This window comes from Protomyctophum parallelum (assembly GCF_964188405.1).
Source record: "Protomyctophum parallelum genome assembly, chromosome: 3".
NCBI lineage: Eukaryota > Metazoa > Chordata > Actinopteri > Myctophiformes > Myctophidae > Protomyctophum > Protomyctophum parallelum.
This window is the reverse complement of record NC_139698.1, coordinates 30,694,447-30,712,487: the sequence shown is the minus strand read 5'-3', so window position 1 is coordinate 30,712,487 and position 18,041 is coordinate 30,694,447. Positions and strand designations below refer to the sequence as shown.

At 41.9% G+C, this 18,041-nt stretch overlaps 1 protein-coding gene across 1 annotated transcript; it reads right to left on the bottom strand.

Annotated features, from left to right (window-relative positions):
- Positions 1-3,074: 3,074 nt before the first annotated feature.
- Positions 3,075-17,766, bottom strand: bnipl (BCL2 interacting protein like). Its single transcript, XM_083760281.1, has 10 exons — positions 17,625-17,766; positions 10,013-10,069; positions 9,475-9,539; positions 9,051-9,278; positions 7,818-8,036; positions 6,998-7,100; positions 6,583-6,714; positions 5,266-5,352; positions 4,603-4,701; positions 3,075-4,131 (listed from the first exon to the last, which is right to left on the bottom strand). The coding sequence occupies exons 1-10, from the start codon at positions 17,666-17,668 to the stop codon at positions 4,107-4,109; spliced, it is 1,059 nt and encodes a 352-aa protein (XP_083616407.1). The 5' UTR covers positions 17,669-17,766; the 3' UTR covers positions 3,075-4,106.
- Between the last annotated feature and the right edge of the window lie 275 nt (positions 17,767-18,041).

Sequence of the window (18,041 nt, the reverse complement as noted above, 5' to 3'; positions counted from 1 at the left end):
GGATGAGGAATACAGTGGTACTATTTATATTGGCCCTGTGACCATGGCAGCCATTTTCAAAATGGCCGCCACCTGCTGTTATTTTACAATAACTCAAGTTCTACACCACCTAGGATCTTGATTCTGGTGACTAATCATACATTTTCAAGGATGTGGGATACATTGGTACTATTTAGATTTGTCCTGTGACCATGATAGACATTTTTCAAAATGGCCGCCAACTTTCTGTTATTTCCCAATAACTCTATGGCCAAACTAGGGGTCAAACCCCTTGGGCTAAATTCGGCCATATATCCACTTGCCCAAATGGGCTGACCTCATTTTGTGATGACGGCTATGGCCGTTTTCAGCCCAAGGAGTGTTCTTCGTGCATAGCTAATATACATACTACATGCTACTTAAAGCATAATGAACATTTTGCCTTATATAGGTTGTTGATGGTACCCCAACTTTCAGCAGCTGTCAAAAGTTCCCCTAGGGTGGTTGAATATAAAGCAATGTGGGATATGTTAGTAGACACCCTTCCAAACACATTGGTGAAGAAAATTCTTGATAAGGAATGTATTACCAGATTGTATTAATATCCCCTGACTAACTCATCTTCTAGACCACCTAGACCCGACTTCACCAACAGAGACCCGATTGACAACTAAACAACAAGTTTGGACAGCCCCACCAATTAGTGTTACGGAAAATAGCAAGTGTCTACCCTAGGCCCAGAGGGAGACACAGAACTTAGATGCGGCTCACATGTTGCACGACTCCTCAACAAGCTGCCACCAGAGATGAGAGCTGAATTCTGCCGCACAATGCTCTGCGGCCCAGGAGCAACCAACACCATGTTGGAGTTCTCTGAGTTGTTGAAGCACGAGTCCTAGCCATATAGCCTGTGCAAAGGCAAACACCTTGAAGACCTGCTTGAGGTGAACAGTGAGCAGTGAACAGTGAGCGAAAGACTGAAGACAGAAGATCTGCCTTCAGGACTATCAGGCAGGATGTGCAGACACTGAAGGCATCAGTGTCGTTCTGTGTCCCCAGCATGTCAACCAAAGCAATGTTACCAAATCAAAGGAGCCTTCACCTCAAGTCACCTGGGGCTGGGTGAGAAATCGTATCCTGTATCTAGCCTCACAACTAAATACAGACACTTGGCCAGACTGCCGTTTGAAAGGGTTAAACCCTTCATCCTGATTGGGGAAGACCACCCCACCTAATCACACCAACCGAACAAGTGAGGTTGGGGCCTCCAGGTGGGCCAGCAGCCATCTGCACAAGACTGGGCTGGACCCTGCAGGAAAGCAATCTCCAGCCAAGACAATGTAAGTTGACTATAACAGAGCCCCAGAACACAGAGGTCATGAGAAGGATGGAGAAACACTGGCAGGAGGCCACCAAGATCAACGCCACACTGCAGTGGCCAGTGAAGTCAAACTGTGCATCTGTACCTGAAAGGGACAAGTCAAAGGCCAGAAAGCCCACCTCCTTTTAATGTCCTGTCAGTAGCAACTCAACCTGCACCTGAAATAAGCCCTGACCCCTCCCAGAGAAAGTTCATCCTTGAAAATGTAATGATTAGTCACCAGAATCAAGATCCTTGGTGGTCTAAAACTTGAGTTATTGGTAAAATAACAGCAGGTTGGTGGTCATTTTGAAAAACAATGGCTGCCATGGTCACAGGACAAATCTAAATAGTACCACTGTATTCCTCATCTTTTAAAATGTATTATTAGTCGCCAGAATCAAGATCCTAGGTGGTCTAAAACTTGAGTTATTGTAAAATAACAGCAGGTGGCGGCCATTTTGAAAAACAATGGCTGCCATAGTCACAGGACAAATCTAAATAGCACCAATGTATCCCACATCCTTGAAAATGTATGATTAGTCACCAGAATCAAGATCCTAGATGGTGTAGAACTTGAGTTATTGTAAAATAACAGCAGGTGGCGGCCATTTTGAAATATGGCTGCCATGGTCACAGGGAAAATCTAAATTGTACCACTGTATCCCTCATCCTTGAAAATGTAGTCTTAGTCACCAGAATCAAGATCCTAGGTGGTGTAGAACTTGAGTTATTGTAAAATAACATCAGGTGGCGGCAATTTTGGAAAATGGCTGCCATGGTCACCACGAGACAAATCTGTGATGGCCCTATAGCCAAAAATGTTCCTTAAGGCATGCTATAACTGTGTGCCAAATTAGAATACGTCCCATTATTCAAAAACTATAATTTTATTGTTTTAGTAACACTTTTGTCAACTCCGTCAGATACATGTCAACTCCGTCAGACACAAAACCTGACGGAGTTGACGTCTGACGGAGTTGACAAAATGTCATTTGTTTTCATCTTAACCCTCTGTAGTACAATGTAGCCATTTTGTTTTTGCTTCATTTGTTAGCTAAACCTAACCCTAAACTTTTATAATAAACATTATTTTGGAATTCTTAACAAAGATCATAATAATGTCCTGACGGAGTTGACATGTAAAAGCTGTGACCACCCTGATATCACCATTGTTTGTTTAAAATATCAAACAATTGAATGCTTGTCAGACCAGGTGCTCCACTGTTGCAACAAATACAAACGGGACTTGGAAAAGGAGTCTTCAGGCTAAATCTGTCGACAATATTTTCTGATTAATTTAAGACTTTTAAAAAACCTGACGGAGTTGACGGGAGACGTGGGACACACATTTGATATGAGATATCTAATGGAAAATATAAATTAAAATTATTGTGTATATTGTTTGCTATGTTGTTGACAATCTACTTTAATTTAGTATGTATATTTATGTGATTGTGACAGTATTAGACACTTTTTTAGCAGTTTGAAATTATGACCACTTGCTGGGGACAGGCTAAATACAGGCGTTTTTGGGTACAGCGCCTGCTTTTAACTAATTCAGATGGCATATGAAAACAATTATAATGAAATTAATGGCATAATAATACACAACTGTATTACATTTAACTTTGCAAGTGCTTTTATTTTTATTAAATTAATTAATTTTTAACAATAATAAGGCTCTTATGTGTGGGACATGTTTTTTCCACTTTTGTCCCTCATCTCAAGAATGAGTGATATATATATATATATATTTAGAGTAATTAAACAAAACAAACAACTGATAAAAACGCTGTAAATAAATTAAATTAAATACATTCAGTGGATTTGAGAAAACAAACCCTGGGGCAACGTCAGACTAAGCTAAAACCATGAAGAGAAATAAGGTGGGTCTTTAGATTTGACTTAAAGTAGTTAATGGGTCAGGATTTAACAGTGGTACAGAGTACAGACTGAGTGATGGAGACGCATGTGAAAGAGTCCCTAGAAGTGAACCTTGGGGGATGCCACATGTAATGGTGGCATGCAGAGTATGACAAACAAGGTCCCTGTTCTATAGTAAAAGTTTCCATTTTTAAGGTAAGAAGACGACTGGTATGAAAATCCCTTTGAAAGTCACTTCCGGTTGGAGTTATGGTCAGAGGTCACTGAAAGGGACAAGCTCGACATTCAACAAATAAACGTCTTCCAATGGATGGTAAAGCGGCGGCAGCACCCAACCAGCACCTCCAATCCATCCATCGCTCTGTCCATCATGTCTGTCTTACAAACAGAGGTCCTCTCTGATCCATCCCCGTGTTCATCATGTAGGTGCCTTCAATGTTTTTCAGGCCGAGGACCCCATAGAGAGAAATGAAGCAGGGACCCCCACTACATTCATGTTAAATGGTGAATGTTTTCAGACATCATGTAAAAATACAATGTATCGTCTGTTTTGATGAAGGTCTAACGACCAAAACGTTTAATAAAGAGCAGCATTGTTTCTGACAGTACTGTGCTCTTCTTTGTCATTCAGAGATTCCCTTTTGAATGTAAAAATACAAAAATAAAGTCCCAATCATGAAAAGATTTGGTGCCCCCCCCCCCCCCCCCCTACAGTATCTCTGAGGACCCCTTAGGGGTACCGGACCCCTTGTTGAAGATCCTTGATGTATCCTATTCTTCCACCACTCTCTTCACCATGTCTTCTGTTCGTCCACCTCTCTGTTCATGTCTCCTGTGTCTTCTCCTACAGTATCTTTTCTCTTGAGTGGTGGCATTGTTCTCATCTGTTCTGCTCCTCATCAAACCTGCATGGAGATAGTGGAGGGCAGAAAGACAACACAATGAATGAGAGTGTTATTTCCATTCGTTTTGTTTTCTAATTTAAGTTTAGGTCTAATTCCTTTTTAAAGTGTGTTTGCTAACTTAGTTTAGTTTAATGTGTCTGAAAAGGCTTAAAGGACCACTTCACCACTTTTCAACCAATCTTCATATAATTGGTTCTCACTAATGGTCATGAGAAAGTAGCACAATATTTTCCTACTCAGTCTGTGTCTCATAGGAGGGCTGTGGGCAGTTCAGAAGCCCAGTGACATCATCGATGGGGAATCCAAGCTAATAGAAACTGCATGGGCTTTCTATTCTTGAAAAGTTGTGATGCGAAAATGGAAGCCATCGTTCTCACGATAATAAATATCATCTAGTTGTAGTTAGTTGTGTTATTTCTTTGTGAACTATAATAACCTTGGACTGTGCGTGCGTGCCTGCGTGTGTCTTACTGTCTGATACATTCAGGGATCTGCAGGTGGTCCAGGGGTAACATTTCTGACAACTCCTTCAGACTCGAAATGAAACACAACTTCCTGCTGAACTTCTCACTGAGGACACAAGAACATGGGTCAGAGAGCAGGCATGATTCGTCACCACAGCAATCAATCAGTGAAACGAATTCTGCACTAGCTACACTATACTACATTTATGAAAAAATAACTTAAACCGGAAGTAAAATTGGGTGCATTAGTGACATTGTTAGTTCTATGTAAAGCACTGACGGAATGGATTTTATGTCCAAGCTGACTCAAGTCTTCATAATTATTTGTATAAACATTTTTGCATTTCATTTCAATCCTAGTTGTATCTCTCTACTTGTAACTGTATCTGTTCTGTGATTCTATGCATATTCTATGTGTGTGTGTGTGTGTGTGTGTGTGTGTGTGTGTGTGTGTGTGTGTGTGTGTGTTGGGAGGGGGAGATTATTTCGGCCTGAAAAGTGTGAAAACCCCTGTGTGAATGGATGTCGTGTCTAATGTGCAGTATTGTCTACTGTCTGAATGGATATGTTTTGTGTAACGTAAAACATTATGAAATGTGTTGGTTTGTACATGTTCTGTTCACTCTGTCCATTAAATGTAGAATCAACAGAACCCTGAAGAGGTAAATACCTGATGAACGGTTTGACCACCATGATGAGAGCTTTGATGTACCAGGCAGGATGAACCACAAACAGTCCCTTCAGGTCCTTCTTTAACCTGACACGCACACGCACATGCACAGGCAAACGCACACACACAACAGAATTGCCATAATAAACATTTGTCATCTATCATTCTGTACCTTGAATATTATTCAAAATGACACCGTTTGTGTACAATTAAAACACATTATGAAAAAAGAATAAAATAGGCTAGGAGTCAAACTGAGTCATAATTGGGAGAATATAGGGTAAATATACTTAATTCAACTCAGCCAGATTGCTGTTTAGCAAATGTGGTTGCTCTGATGAGACAAGGGCCCCTTCCTTCCCACCAAACAGATGCTAAAGGCAAGTATGGTTGTTGCCAAAAATGTATTGATAAACAGTAAGTCTCTAACTTCTTCATGGTCTGGTCATGGTCTGATGAAGAGCCGTGAGGCTCGAAAAGTCATGTCCACTTTGGTGAGAGAATAAATCTTTAGGCTTTGGAGCTCAGTCCAGTGTGCGGACCTTATTTTCTTTTCTATTCGGCCCAGCAACTGGCGTTTAGTTAGTAGATGTGCGTGCTCTATTGTTTCTTTCAACAACATGCTCCATTGCAAAGCTGGAACAAATCCGTCATGACGGTCGGACAGAATACACAAGCTATCCATACAATGTGAATGCCATTCCTGGCAGTTCTTGACAATTGTTGAGTCTAGGCCTATATGTTCAGAATTGTTGGGTGCTATGGTGAGGAAGCATCTGTGTCATTTTAGATTGAGACTATATATCGTCTTTGTCAGATGGAAATGTCCAAAACTGATACTTTTCAGGATTCAAATTCAAAAGTAGCAAATTCAAAAGCTCGAAAGGATCTAACTTTTGAGCTTGTGGATCTGCTACTCTTGTAGTATGATTGAGTTGGCTGTTAATTTACGAAAAAACAATGGAGATATGGCGATAAGAGGTTTCTGCCCGACAGTAACAGTAGGCTAGTTTATAGCAAACAGAAAACCGATTTAGAAGACAGGTCTGAACACAATTCAGACCAGCTCATAACAATTCACATTACAACATGTTGCGAGATCTATTGTAGCCAAATGATAGCCAATGATCACAGAATGTCTGCCTATTATGACATTGCCAAGAGTAAGGACACTATAGGCTTCATGTGGTTAATGATTCTAGGGTGGAGATGAGTAAAGCTGTAATCAGGGACCTTTTTTTAATAACATGTTATTATAGCCAATCTGTATGGTAGACAATATTAACTGGTTGTACTGGGCAGGTGTCAGTGGCTGACCTTCTGTCTATGGAGGTGTAACACTGACGGAGCCATTTGAGGGAGGGCAGCTTGTTCCTGGGAGCCATTCCACACAGATACACCAGCACGTAATCCTCTGATACCATGAGGTCCAGGGTCCCCACTATGTACCTGGAGGCAACACACACACACACACACACACACACACACACACACACACACACACACACACACACACACACACACACACACACACACACACACACACACACTCACACAAAAACACATCAGAACAACAGATCAAACTTTTTAATCACTTTCAATCTGTAGCCTACTTAGGGCATGCCAGCCCATAACTGTGGCAACAAACAGTTATCTACAAGCTCACTGTGAGCTTGTAGATCAGTTATTTTCGCTTTCTTTTATTCATCAAGTATAGCTAGAGTTTTCTCACCTGAACAGGTTGTCCATCACATACTCATACTGCTCCACTGAGTTCTCTGGCAGGAAGCATGAAGATACCAGGATGATAGCCGTCATGTTGTCCCCATAGTAACCTTATAATCACATCCATGCAAGAGTTAGCATACCACAGCTTTATACAACTCTGCAAAACACACAATTAGGGCTGCATGGGATGTCGATATGGTCAAACATCATGACATTTTTGACCAAGTACCTCCATATCGATATTTTGAAGATCATTGGATTGTGATATACATTTTATTATATATAAATATTTTATTCATGATGCCACGTGATGTCACGTGCCCGACCAACACACTGACGGGAAATGCACTATTCCATAATCGGTCGCAATAATATTGATGTTTTCCCAGCCCTACATAAAGTATTTATCTTCATTTTGTCTCAGTAATCAGTGATTATTCCGTCATTAACAATATAATCATTATTTCAAAACATTTAAAGAATGAAAGTCACACCTTTTAAACAATTACAACATTTAAGATGTATTTCATAAATACATCTTAAAAAGTTGTGAAAATATCTACAAGCTTGTACAGAAAAAAAATCTGCCTTTCATTTTTCCCATAGAGATTTACAAAAATATTTATATAAATTGTTATACAAGCTTGTAGATCTGATATTTTCGCTAGTTTGGATCCCGGGCAAACGTCTAATTTCTCTTTTGGGTCTCGAGCTAAAGAGTTTGGGGTCCACTGATCTATGATGACCCCACCTAGAACCCCCCCCCCCCCACCTCAAGGACCCCCGGGGGACCCCGGACCCCCACGTTATGAGAAAACAGTCACCTCCATGGGACAGGACCTGTAGGTAGGGCTGCAGAACGGACATGTTGACGTGGTACTCCTGTTCAGAGACACAGAACCTCCTCCACCGCTGCCCCCCGCTGTCCATCTGGTCAAACTGCTGCTCCAACTCCACGCCACCTCCTTGCTCCGCCCGCTCCTCTGCGTCCTCCTCACTGGCCCCGCCCCCTGTTGCACGCCGGCCCATCCGAGGGAGGTCATCTGCGAGTGACAGGAGTTTTTATTTTATTATTATCTATGTATCAAGTCAGAGGCAGAATAACAGGCAGGGAGGAGAGTATAGTGTAGCCTGGTAAACCTTATCCCGGTCGTGTGAATTAACATAACGTCATATATCTTCTGCAGAGCGCTGGGTGAGCATTTTGCAGAAACCATGAGCCAATCAGCTTCTGTCAATCACAGGGCCCTGGCTGGGTGCAGAGGCTGATTGGCTCTTAAACTTTTTGGTTTCTGCAAAAGCAAAACGCCTACTGAGCGCTTGGGGCCAGACTGGGAGGCTGGTCTGCAGAAGACACATGATAATGTGAATAGGCTCTATGCAGTATGCACACACACCATTTTGGACCTTCACTGGTGTCAACGATGATACTAATGAAATAAAAGTACCACATTCAGATTGGATATCAGAATGGGGAAATATCTAGATTTAGCAAAACCTGTCCATCCGTCAGTCAGGTCATCCATATATGGTTGTCAGTCCATTACGCCTTGTGACATCACACCTCGTGACACGTCACGCCACCATATATGGCCGTCAGTCCATCACACCCCATGACACGCTCCATATATGGCCGTCTCCATATATGAAGATCACGAAACTGACCTCATCACACCTTGGATAGCCATACATGGAGAAGACTAGATTATCACCTAGATCTGCATATAAACCGGCCAGCAACTCTACATCTGACCTCAAACTTCAGAGGTTGCGTGAGGTCCATTTTGAAGTCCATTTTGAGGTCCATTTTGAAGTCCATTTTGTCAGCAGCACCATTTTAGCGATCCTTCAGAGTCTGAAGGATCGCTAAAATGGTGCAAGACGCTGAACCCCAAATTGCTCCCGATGTGCTGGCTGGTGCCTTGCATGGTTTCCGCCGCCATCGGTGTATGAATGTGTGTGTGAATGGGTGAATGTAATGCACAATCTATGTAAAGCGCTATATAAATGCACCATTTACCATTTATAAGAAAACATATATCCAGAATGTCTCTCACCCTCCCATTCCAGGTCATGTGTGAAGTCAGGGAAGGAATATGATTGGCTGTCAGAGGGCGTGTCCAGACCATCCAGGTTGATGTCCAGAGAGGGTGTGTCTGGGGGTGTCTCCGAGAGGCCAGCAGCCGAGGGAACCGGCGAATCACAGTTCAGCATGTTGCTGAGGGTGGGGGCTGCAGCCAAACGCTTCTTGGCTGTCCCTGATAGGGTGAGGCTGGTGGGCGGAACTACGGGAAGGAAGATGATGATGTTTTGTACTTAATGAATAAATAATAATAATAAAGATAATGGGTGCAACTAGGGTTGTCCCGATCCAATCACGTGATCGGAAATCGGGGCCGATCACGATATTTTCAAATGATCAGAATCAGATCGGGAGAAACAAAACGGGGGATAGTTCTGTACCCCAGGAAAGTGACTCACCTGGTCTGTCTGCGGGGGGATTCTCCTGGTCTTCCAGAGGACTGTGGGGGTCTTCAGGTAGTGGTCTAGAGAGCACACACACAAAACACGCCCAGTTTTACATGCATTTAGGCTACGGACCCCCCATTTAATGGCATTTCTATCACTGGGACCCACCCCAATTTATATTGTAAAATCAATGTTAATTTAAGCCTGACGGGTGCATTTGGTTCCATTTGTACACTCTCAGAGTTACAGACCCATAAGGGTCCATTTGATTCCAAACTATCATTTAGCTGGGTACCCCCTGGAACTCCCTCAAGGACCCATGGGGGTCCTCGGACCCCACTTTGGGAACTACTGTTTTAGATAAATGATGGATAAGCAGTTGAATGTTGTGCATTTAGCTCATTTGTTTTACGAGAGAGTTTTTTGTTTGTTTGTTTAGTTTTTTAGCTCTCCTAAAGTGAGGTGATAATGATGACACCCGTTCCCTCACACTGGGTCATAAATCACTGGGGATTCCCCACAGAGGTCATGACCACATGGTCACTTTTACCTAGGAAATTCTTCATCTTGCCATTCCTCTCTCAGCTCCATGTCTTGGATGGCACTCCTACAAGGAATAGTCAATATGTCAATACAGGCAGGCAGGCAGGCAGACACACACACACACACACACACACACACACACACACGCACGCACACACGCACGCACGCACGCACGCATAGAGGGACCAAGGGGGTCCCCACATGATTTTATGGACTTATAAGACCTTTAAATACCTAAATAATTTATGAAAAGGACCATGCATTCAAAGTAATGAACAAACTATACTATAAAAACTGGTGAAACATTGACCAAATTGCCAAATGAAAGAGAAGAAAGAGGCAAACAATTTGAAAATAATCAATATCACAATATCTGTGAAACCAAGTTAAACAAAGTTTAATGCATCAACTCCTATATTCCAAGTGCTTATCAAGGTAGGGCTTCCCCAGTTCAAATTGATTGAATGATTATTTTGGGTGGTCACGGCCTGAAGGTTGACAACCACTATCTAAATTTTACTGAGGGACTGCCATTGTTTTTTTTTTGGGTGTCAGTATTGGGCAATTTTTTCTTGTGATCTACCATTAACATCCTATGGCATGCAAAAATGTCAAAAATGTCAAACTTTCCTTTTGCTTTAAGCAGCATGTGACATGTCAATGTCACATGCTGCCATAGGATGCCATAGGATGTTAAAGGGATAGTTCAGATTTTTTAACTTAAGCTGTATGAAATACTTGCTATTAATATAGTGGTTGCAACTTGCAACTGTATTAATTGATTGCCTGAGTACCGTGGTGGGAGTTCTGCTCTGGTTTTGGTGAAATATTAAGTATTTCGTGGGGGGCACTGGGGCCACACAGTAAAAGTAAATGAATCCACAAAACTAACGTCATTTGTATTGTTGACCTATTTCTAAAATATTAGTGCAACTTTCGTTCATTTTTTAACCCTCTATCACACGGAACTATGTTTTTTGTGTCCATATCACTACGCCCAACGAATTGTTCCATGTGATAGAGGGGTCAAAGTTGAACGAAAGTTGTGCTAATATTTTAGAAATAGGTCAACAATACAAATGAGTTTTGTGAATTAATTTACTTTTACTGCGTGGCCCCAGTGCCCCCCACAAAATGACCGGAACTACTTAATATTGCCCAAAACCAGAGCAGAACTCCCACCACAGGACTCGGGCAATCAATGAATACAGTTGCAACCACTATTGTTGTATTTCATACAACTTAAGTAAAAAAATCTGAACTATCCCTTTAATGGAAAAAAAAAAGCCCAATACTAACAGCCGGTAAGCAAGTGGATTCATGAATGTATGTGATGGGTATTTTCTTAATTATGATTTATTGTTTCTTATTTTATGTTTACATCTTATTACTTAAAATATCTGGTGCACATTAAATCCACTATCAGCTGTCACCCACTCCAGATTGTCTATTGTACCAAAGGGAAATAGGATTAAATGGAAAAACATGGAGAAACAACACGACGACAACTTTGCCCTTAAAGATGAGGATAAACATACTCTTTCACCTCATGAGATAAAGGGTCAACAACAGAATCCTAATCACGAACCGTGATTAAAGTAGAAAACAGGATTCAGACGATCGGACGCCCATGACAGCCTGATGACACCTCACTCTGATGTGAGCTTTCAACCTATTGAAATGTGACAGCTGAATCCTGATCTATGACATATTTTTCAGTATATGTTTGTGCAAAATGATGTGACTTGCATTCAGAGCACTTAGGAGAATTCTCTCTCCTCTATCTACATTTGTATACGCTCTGGATCTGAAGAAAACTTACTAAAGAAAACTTAGAAATACTTTAAGAATTTGTGTCTTGTGTCAAAAATCCTTTCAGGTCTTTTGCAATACTCTAAGTTTCTCTAGAGTTCATCTTTTGGGTTTTGATACTTGGTTCTCACTTTTCCAGTGAATATTTACAAGGTTGAGGTATCTGGTCTTTTTGGCTATTTTAATAGCCTCACTCAGCTATAAATCTGTCAGTATATACTATATAGACATTATTTTAGGCCAATAAAAAAGACTAGGCTATATACCAAATTTCCCACTTTAAACAAAAGAAGCCTGTCGGCTGCCGGACTACTGTGCTATTAACTCATTTTGGATTTAAAAAAAGGGGGAAAAAAGTTGTTCTCCTCTGGTGAAAAGCTGGAGGTTGCGCGATGGCAGGCTCTCAGTCAAATCTGGTCACTGTTCAGACAAAATGCTGTTGTTGTTTTTTTCTCCCTCTCTTCTTTTATTCTATTAATTTCAGGTATTTAACAAATTATCAAACTCTTGCAATTATTGATCTCCACATTTAGTGTGGTACGAGGCGTCAAAAAAACAGCTCCCGTAGGATTTTTGTGCTAAAATAGTTTTTTTTGCAGATCTTGGTTCTATAGGGTCCAAACTATGAGAAAATGATGGGGTTCAAATTTTCCCGACCCCCACCCCGTTTCTGGGGGGGTCATCTATTTGGGACCTCCCAGAACAGTATGCCAGCCAGTTAATGTCCGATTTTCATAATATTAGAATTGTTTAGTATGTTTTAAAACATTCTGAGTTGATTTCTTAAACTTTTAAAGTGGTCAAAAGAATCTTTTTTTACTTTTGGTAGGGGTGTTTCCTCACCTGGGACCTCCCGGACTGACCCCTGGGCCTATCCCAGTTCTCATTACATTCCTTGCTCTGCTCCTGCTCCAGAATATTGTCAAATTAGATCATAAATGAAGCATAAAAGTATTTGTAGCTGGGCTCTGATATAAAAAAAATAGTAGTAGCCAATACCAGGGGTCTTCCACAGGGGGCCCATGACCCCTAGGGGGTCCTCAGTGTTACTATACAGGGGCCCACCAAATCATTGTGGGATAGGAACTTTTTTCTTTTTTACATTAAACCACTTGAACCATAGCATCCCTTTTCCAAGGAGAACTTTAGCCAACAATAGCTGATCTACAAGGTTGTAGTTTGAGCTTGTAGATCAGCTATTTTCAAAGTAAGGTGCCTCAGACCCAAGTGTAGCAAATATTGCTGTTAAATAAAGATCAGCCAAGATCAGCCAGGCTGCTGCTGTCTTTCTCTTTTCTCTTTGTCTTTCTGTTGTCGCCGTCGGTCAGGTGACTGGGAGGGCTACTTGTCATCCTTAGAGGAACTCATCAAGTATTTCTTTGCTCGTGATCTCCTTAAATATGCTCGACTGATGCCAGTCTATCTTGCCCAAATGAACGCTCTTGAACAGGATGACCCAGAAACATGAAACGCACTGAAGTCAGGTGAATTTGTGGTGGCAAAGTCAGAGATACCGTTCACTCATCTCTTCACAGATCAAGCCCTTGAGCAGGAAATCAAGAAGCTAAAGGGACATGGTGGGATGGTTGGACTCAGTAGAGATGAAGCAGCTCTGGACCGACTAGTCACTACCACACCTCATCATTCATTCTAGTGAATCAGTACCTCAACAGCTTCCCAAAAGCTTCCAGGTCTTCAAGGAAACAACATTATCAGCTCTCAGGAGAGATTGCATTGAGGTCAAGAGAAAATGCTCTCAAGCAATGTAAATTGATTGAGTTGCACTGTGGAGGCAATCTGTTCAAAGAGAACACACCATTGAAGAGTCTGGTTTCATCAGCGCTTGTGTCAGATGGGGCAAAAAATGACATTCTTCCTGGGCCTACACAATTTTCCTGGGCCTACACAATTTATCTGGTGCTGACTGGGTAGGAAAATTAGTTGGAATCTCCAAGAAGACATGGGTCAATGCCTACTTGAGGCTTGATGATGATGATCCTGCCATTAACTGCTTCAAAGACCTTGGAATGGGTTCCATTCCTCCTGAGCTTGTTAACGGCAAGCTTTCCTCACCATTGGAGCATTTGGCATGCCGTATTTACAGTCCAAAAGGTCCAACAACCTTGCCATTACTAGATGGGAACTATTTCGGTCAAAGAACTTGGAGGGTGAGATGCTACCTCCCACTCGTGCTGCACTGCTACCACATATCCTCTGTGCCAACTACGTCACAATGCGGGATAAGTCATTCATACCTGACAAATTGCCCTGAGCTTCCACCAATCGAACAAAATGGATGGAATTCAGATAGTGGAGGGTATGTTCCAGTCAGGTGTCTTGCCCTCCCTGTTCCAAAGGCAGTACTTGAGCTCATCACATGTGGTTGCAAAGCAGGTTGCAAGGGACGGTGCAGCTGCTCAAACAATAACCTGCCGTGCACTCCTCTCTGCAAATGCTATGGTGGAGACTGTGGAGGACATTCAAGATGATGATGACGAAGATGAATTGATCCTGCAAATAATGTATTGTAGGCATAATTGACCATGGGCTCTTTAAGAGGATATGTGTGTGTGTGTGTGTGTGTGTGTGTGTGTGTGTGTGTGTGTGTGTGTGTGTGTGTGTGTTGTGTTGTTAGTGTGAGTGCAGTGTGTGAAATAAATGGACACGTTCTGCATGCCCAAAGTGAGAAGTTGCAATACCTTTATTCCCTTCAGTAACATCTGTCAACAATAATGGTAGAATACTAATAAACTATCAAAGTACTTTCAAAGGTACATAAACGCAAGATATTCTAATAATATTCGAAATACTTGCAAATCACATATATGGGTGCAAGAATAGGGGCAAAACTAGTCCCGGCCCCCTGTGGAAGACCCCTGGTATTAACTACTACTCATTTTTGTAAACTTTTAATGCTTAAATTATTATCTAATTTGACATTGTTCTGGAACAGGAGCAGAGCGAGGAATGTAATGAGTACTGAGATGAGTCCGGGGGGCCCCGGGTGAAGAAAGACCCCAACCAAAAGTCAGAAAAGATTATTCTGGCTACTTTCAGTGTAAGAAATCAACTCAGAATATTTAAAAACCTATAAAACAACTATTATGAAAATCGGACATTAATTGTCTGGCGTACTATTATGGGGGGTCCCAAAATGTATGACCCCCCAAATAAGGGGTGGGGGTCGGGACAATTTGAACCCCATCATTTTCTGACAGTTTGGTCCCTATGCAAGCCAAAAAAGCAAAAAAATCACTTTTAGCAAAAAAATCCTACGGAATTACACCTCGTACCACACTAATTGTATGATTCTTTGTGTTGTGATTACAAAGACACCCAAAGGCATAGTTGCAGCAGACACAAAGGTCTGTTGTGGTCTGAGGCCTCATTCACACGTATCAAACACCGATCAATCAAATGTTTGGTAATTTTTCAGTTTTTTTAGGCCACCACAAAGCTTTTCCAATGGGAGTCACATGGTTTGACCAAACATTTGTGTTTGATTGATGATTGCTGGTGGTGTTCTGCCCCCCCCCACCGATCAAACAAAAATGACCTTTAGAAGCCTGTGCACATATATGGCAGGATCATTTTCATTCATTGCAGATTTACTGCCACTATACATTTTATGAGACATGAATTGATTGATTGATTGAAATATTTATTAACAGTTTGAAGAATTACAGTACATTTCAAGCACAAACTCAATACAAAGACTGTTAACTGTGAGTGGACGACCCAATTAAGCATTACACTTGTTTACAACAGGGTCCACATTGTTCAATTCATCAAAACATTTAGAGACATACAAATAGACACTTCTATGTAGTTAAAGAACAGAACAGGAATTCATCATATAGGAAGCAAAAAGGGAAAAGATACATATACAGTGAGGGGAAAGGGGGGGGGGATTCAGATTTTACAGAGGCCAGTTTCGAATTGCAGCCATCCGTAGGTGCCCTTTGAGAGCGGTTTTGAAGGAGTCAAGGGATTCACATGTCTTAATGACTGTTGGTAGGGCGTTCCACATTTTGGTGGCATAGCAGCGGAAATAATTTAGTCCCTTGTTTGTGCCGAATCTGGGTTGTACATGGTTTGTTGCACTCCCTCTGGTGTTGTGGGTGTGTACTTCGTTTACATTAAGGAAGTATTTAGACAGGTACATGGGTATCTTGGTGGTGTATCGAATCTTGTGGACCAGACCCATTGCAAGATGCTGTACTCTGTCGTCGACCCTAAGCCATCCCAGCCTGTCAAAGTGGGCAGGGGTGAGGTGGGTTCGGGGGGTGAGGCCAAGTAGGAGCCTGACCAGTTTGTTTTGGGAGGTCTGGAGCCTTGTTTTAAGGGCCTTTGAGGTGCTGTGGTACCAAGAGGTGGATGCATAGTCAAAGAAACCTTGTACGAGGGCTCCTGTTAAGGTCTTCAAGGTGTTTTTGTTGACCAGTGAGGAGATCCTGTAAAGGAATCTTGTTCTTTGATTGACTTTTTTGATTACGTTGGTGGCCATTTTATCACCGGAAAGATTGGCCTCCAGGATGGAACCTATGCAGTGAGTTAATGTGAAAACCAATCACAAGATGCATTTATATTGACCCAGATGACATTTACTGCTGTAAACAAATATTAAAAGTCCATAGACTTGGCTGCCATATGACATTATTTCAAAATCCAGACATTGGAGGGCCTAGCGGCTCTCAAAAATAGAAATGAGACAATAAAGATCGCAGCTTCTACCTCTTTCTCTCTCTCTCTCAGGTCTGCATCTCCCATCCTCACTCACTGTCTATATAGGCAAGCACACACACACACACACACACACACACACACACACACACACACACACACACACACACACACACACAACCTTGTGTCTCTCACGCTCTTTGCTTTCTAAGAAGCATGTACAGTAAATGCTCTGCCAGCCTGAGGAAGTGGTCTCATGCATGAAAGATTCCTGCTCATCCAGCTGTGAAAACCATCATAGTTCACCAAGGGGCCAGTGATAATGAGAAGCAACATTGTCAAATACAGAAACAAGACTTTATTGATCTGTTTGAGCACAGTCAGCTCTTTTATATATGGAGTGGCCCTCTACTGCCAGTCAGAAGAGGAGCTGAGAGATTTAGCAGATCGTCGGCACTGAACGAGTTGCTCTCAACAATGTGCCGACAATTCAGCACAGAGTGCATGCTGTGTGTGACAGTCAGAATCCTTATTTGTGCAGACATATTGCAGTAAGTATTGATATAAGCTCACACTATTGCCTTGCACAGTACCTTTACTTTACTTTACTATATATACTTACTACTCTAGTACTGTATGTCTGAGAGGCAAATATTGTACTTTATATTTTACTCTACAGTCTACACTACAATTATTTGAGAGCTTTAGTTACTAGTTACAGTTTCAGATTATGAATACAAAACATAGTTGACTGGTGTTCCCCTGCACTCTACACTAGAGACCTCTTCCGTTCTCCTCTATAAGCACACAGATCTAACCACACACATTCTAATGAAGGCTCTGTTCCATTTAGTGTTGCACAGTGGTTCTCAAACCTTTTAACTTCAAGGACCCCCATAACTATATGAGTGTACAAATGGAACCTTACAGCCAGGTCCATTTGGTTCCATTTGTACACTCTCAGAGTTAAACACCCGTAAGGGGCCATTGAACCATGAGGATACCTCCTGGACCACACTTTCCTTTGTTTCTATGGCAGTTATGAAACAGTCGATCATGCATATAAGTATATATCAATCATATATATGCATACAGTACATTAGTGTCAGCTGCTGGTCACTCACCCACTGACTGTGAACTGCTTCCTGGACTCTGATTGGCTCTCCATGGTCTGTTCTCCCACGTCCAGACAGATGGTCAGGCAGACAGACAGTCAGTCAATCGGTCAGGCAGACAGTCAATTGGTCAGGCAGACAGACATACAGACAGACAGAAGGAGGTCAACAAAACAGTCAGTTGCTCGTGTGTCTGTGTTCCCCTGAGCAGACTTCTGTGTTGGTGTGGTGTGGGTGTGGACATCTAAGTGCATATTATGTTTTGTCTTTGTGTGTGTGTGTGTGTAGTGTACAAACTGCCCTTACAGGTTTTTCTGCATTTTTGACATCATGTGATCCTGCCACGTGCCTATTGGTTGATACTCACCTTAGAGGCAGAGAGAGTGTGAGAGGGGGGGATTTCCCCATGCAATTTGGCTTTCGAGC

Excerpts from the sequence above, each read along its gene's own strand:
- bnipl (XM_083760281.1), bottom strand. The coding sequence starts at position 17,668 with ATGGAGAGCCAATCAGAGTCCAGGAAGCAGTTCACAGTCAGTGG. Across the intron at positions 10,070-17,624 it reads AAGCAGTTCACAGTCAGTGG|GAGTGCCATCCAAGACATGG; the intron begins GTGAGTGACCAG and ends TATTCCTTGTAG. Across the intron at positions 9,540-10,012 it reads CAAGATGAAGAATTTCCTAG|ACCACTACCTGAAGACCCCC; the intron begins GTAAAAGTGACC and ends TGTGCTCTCTAG.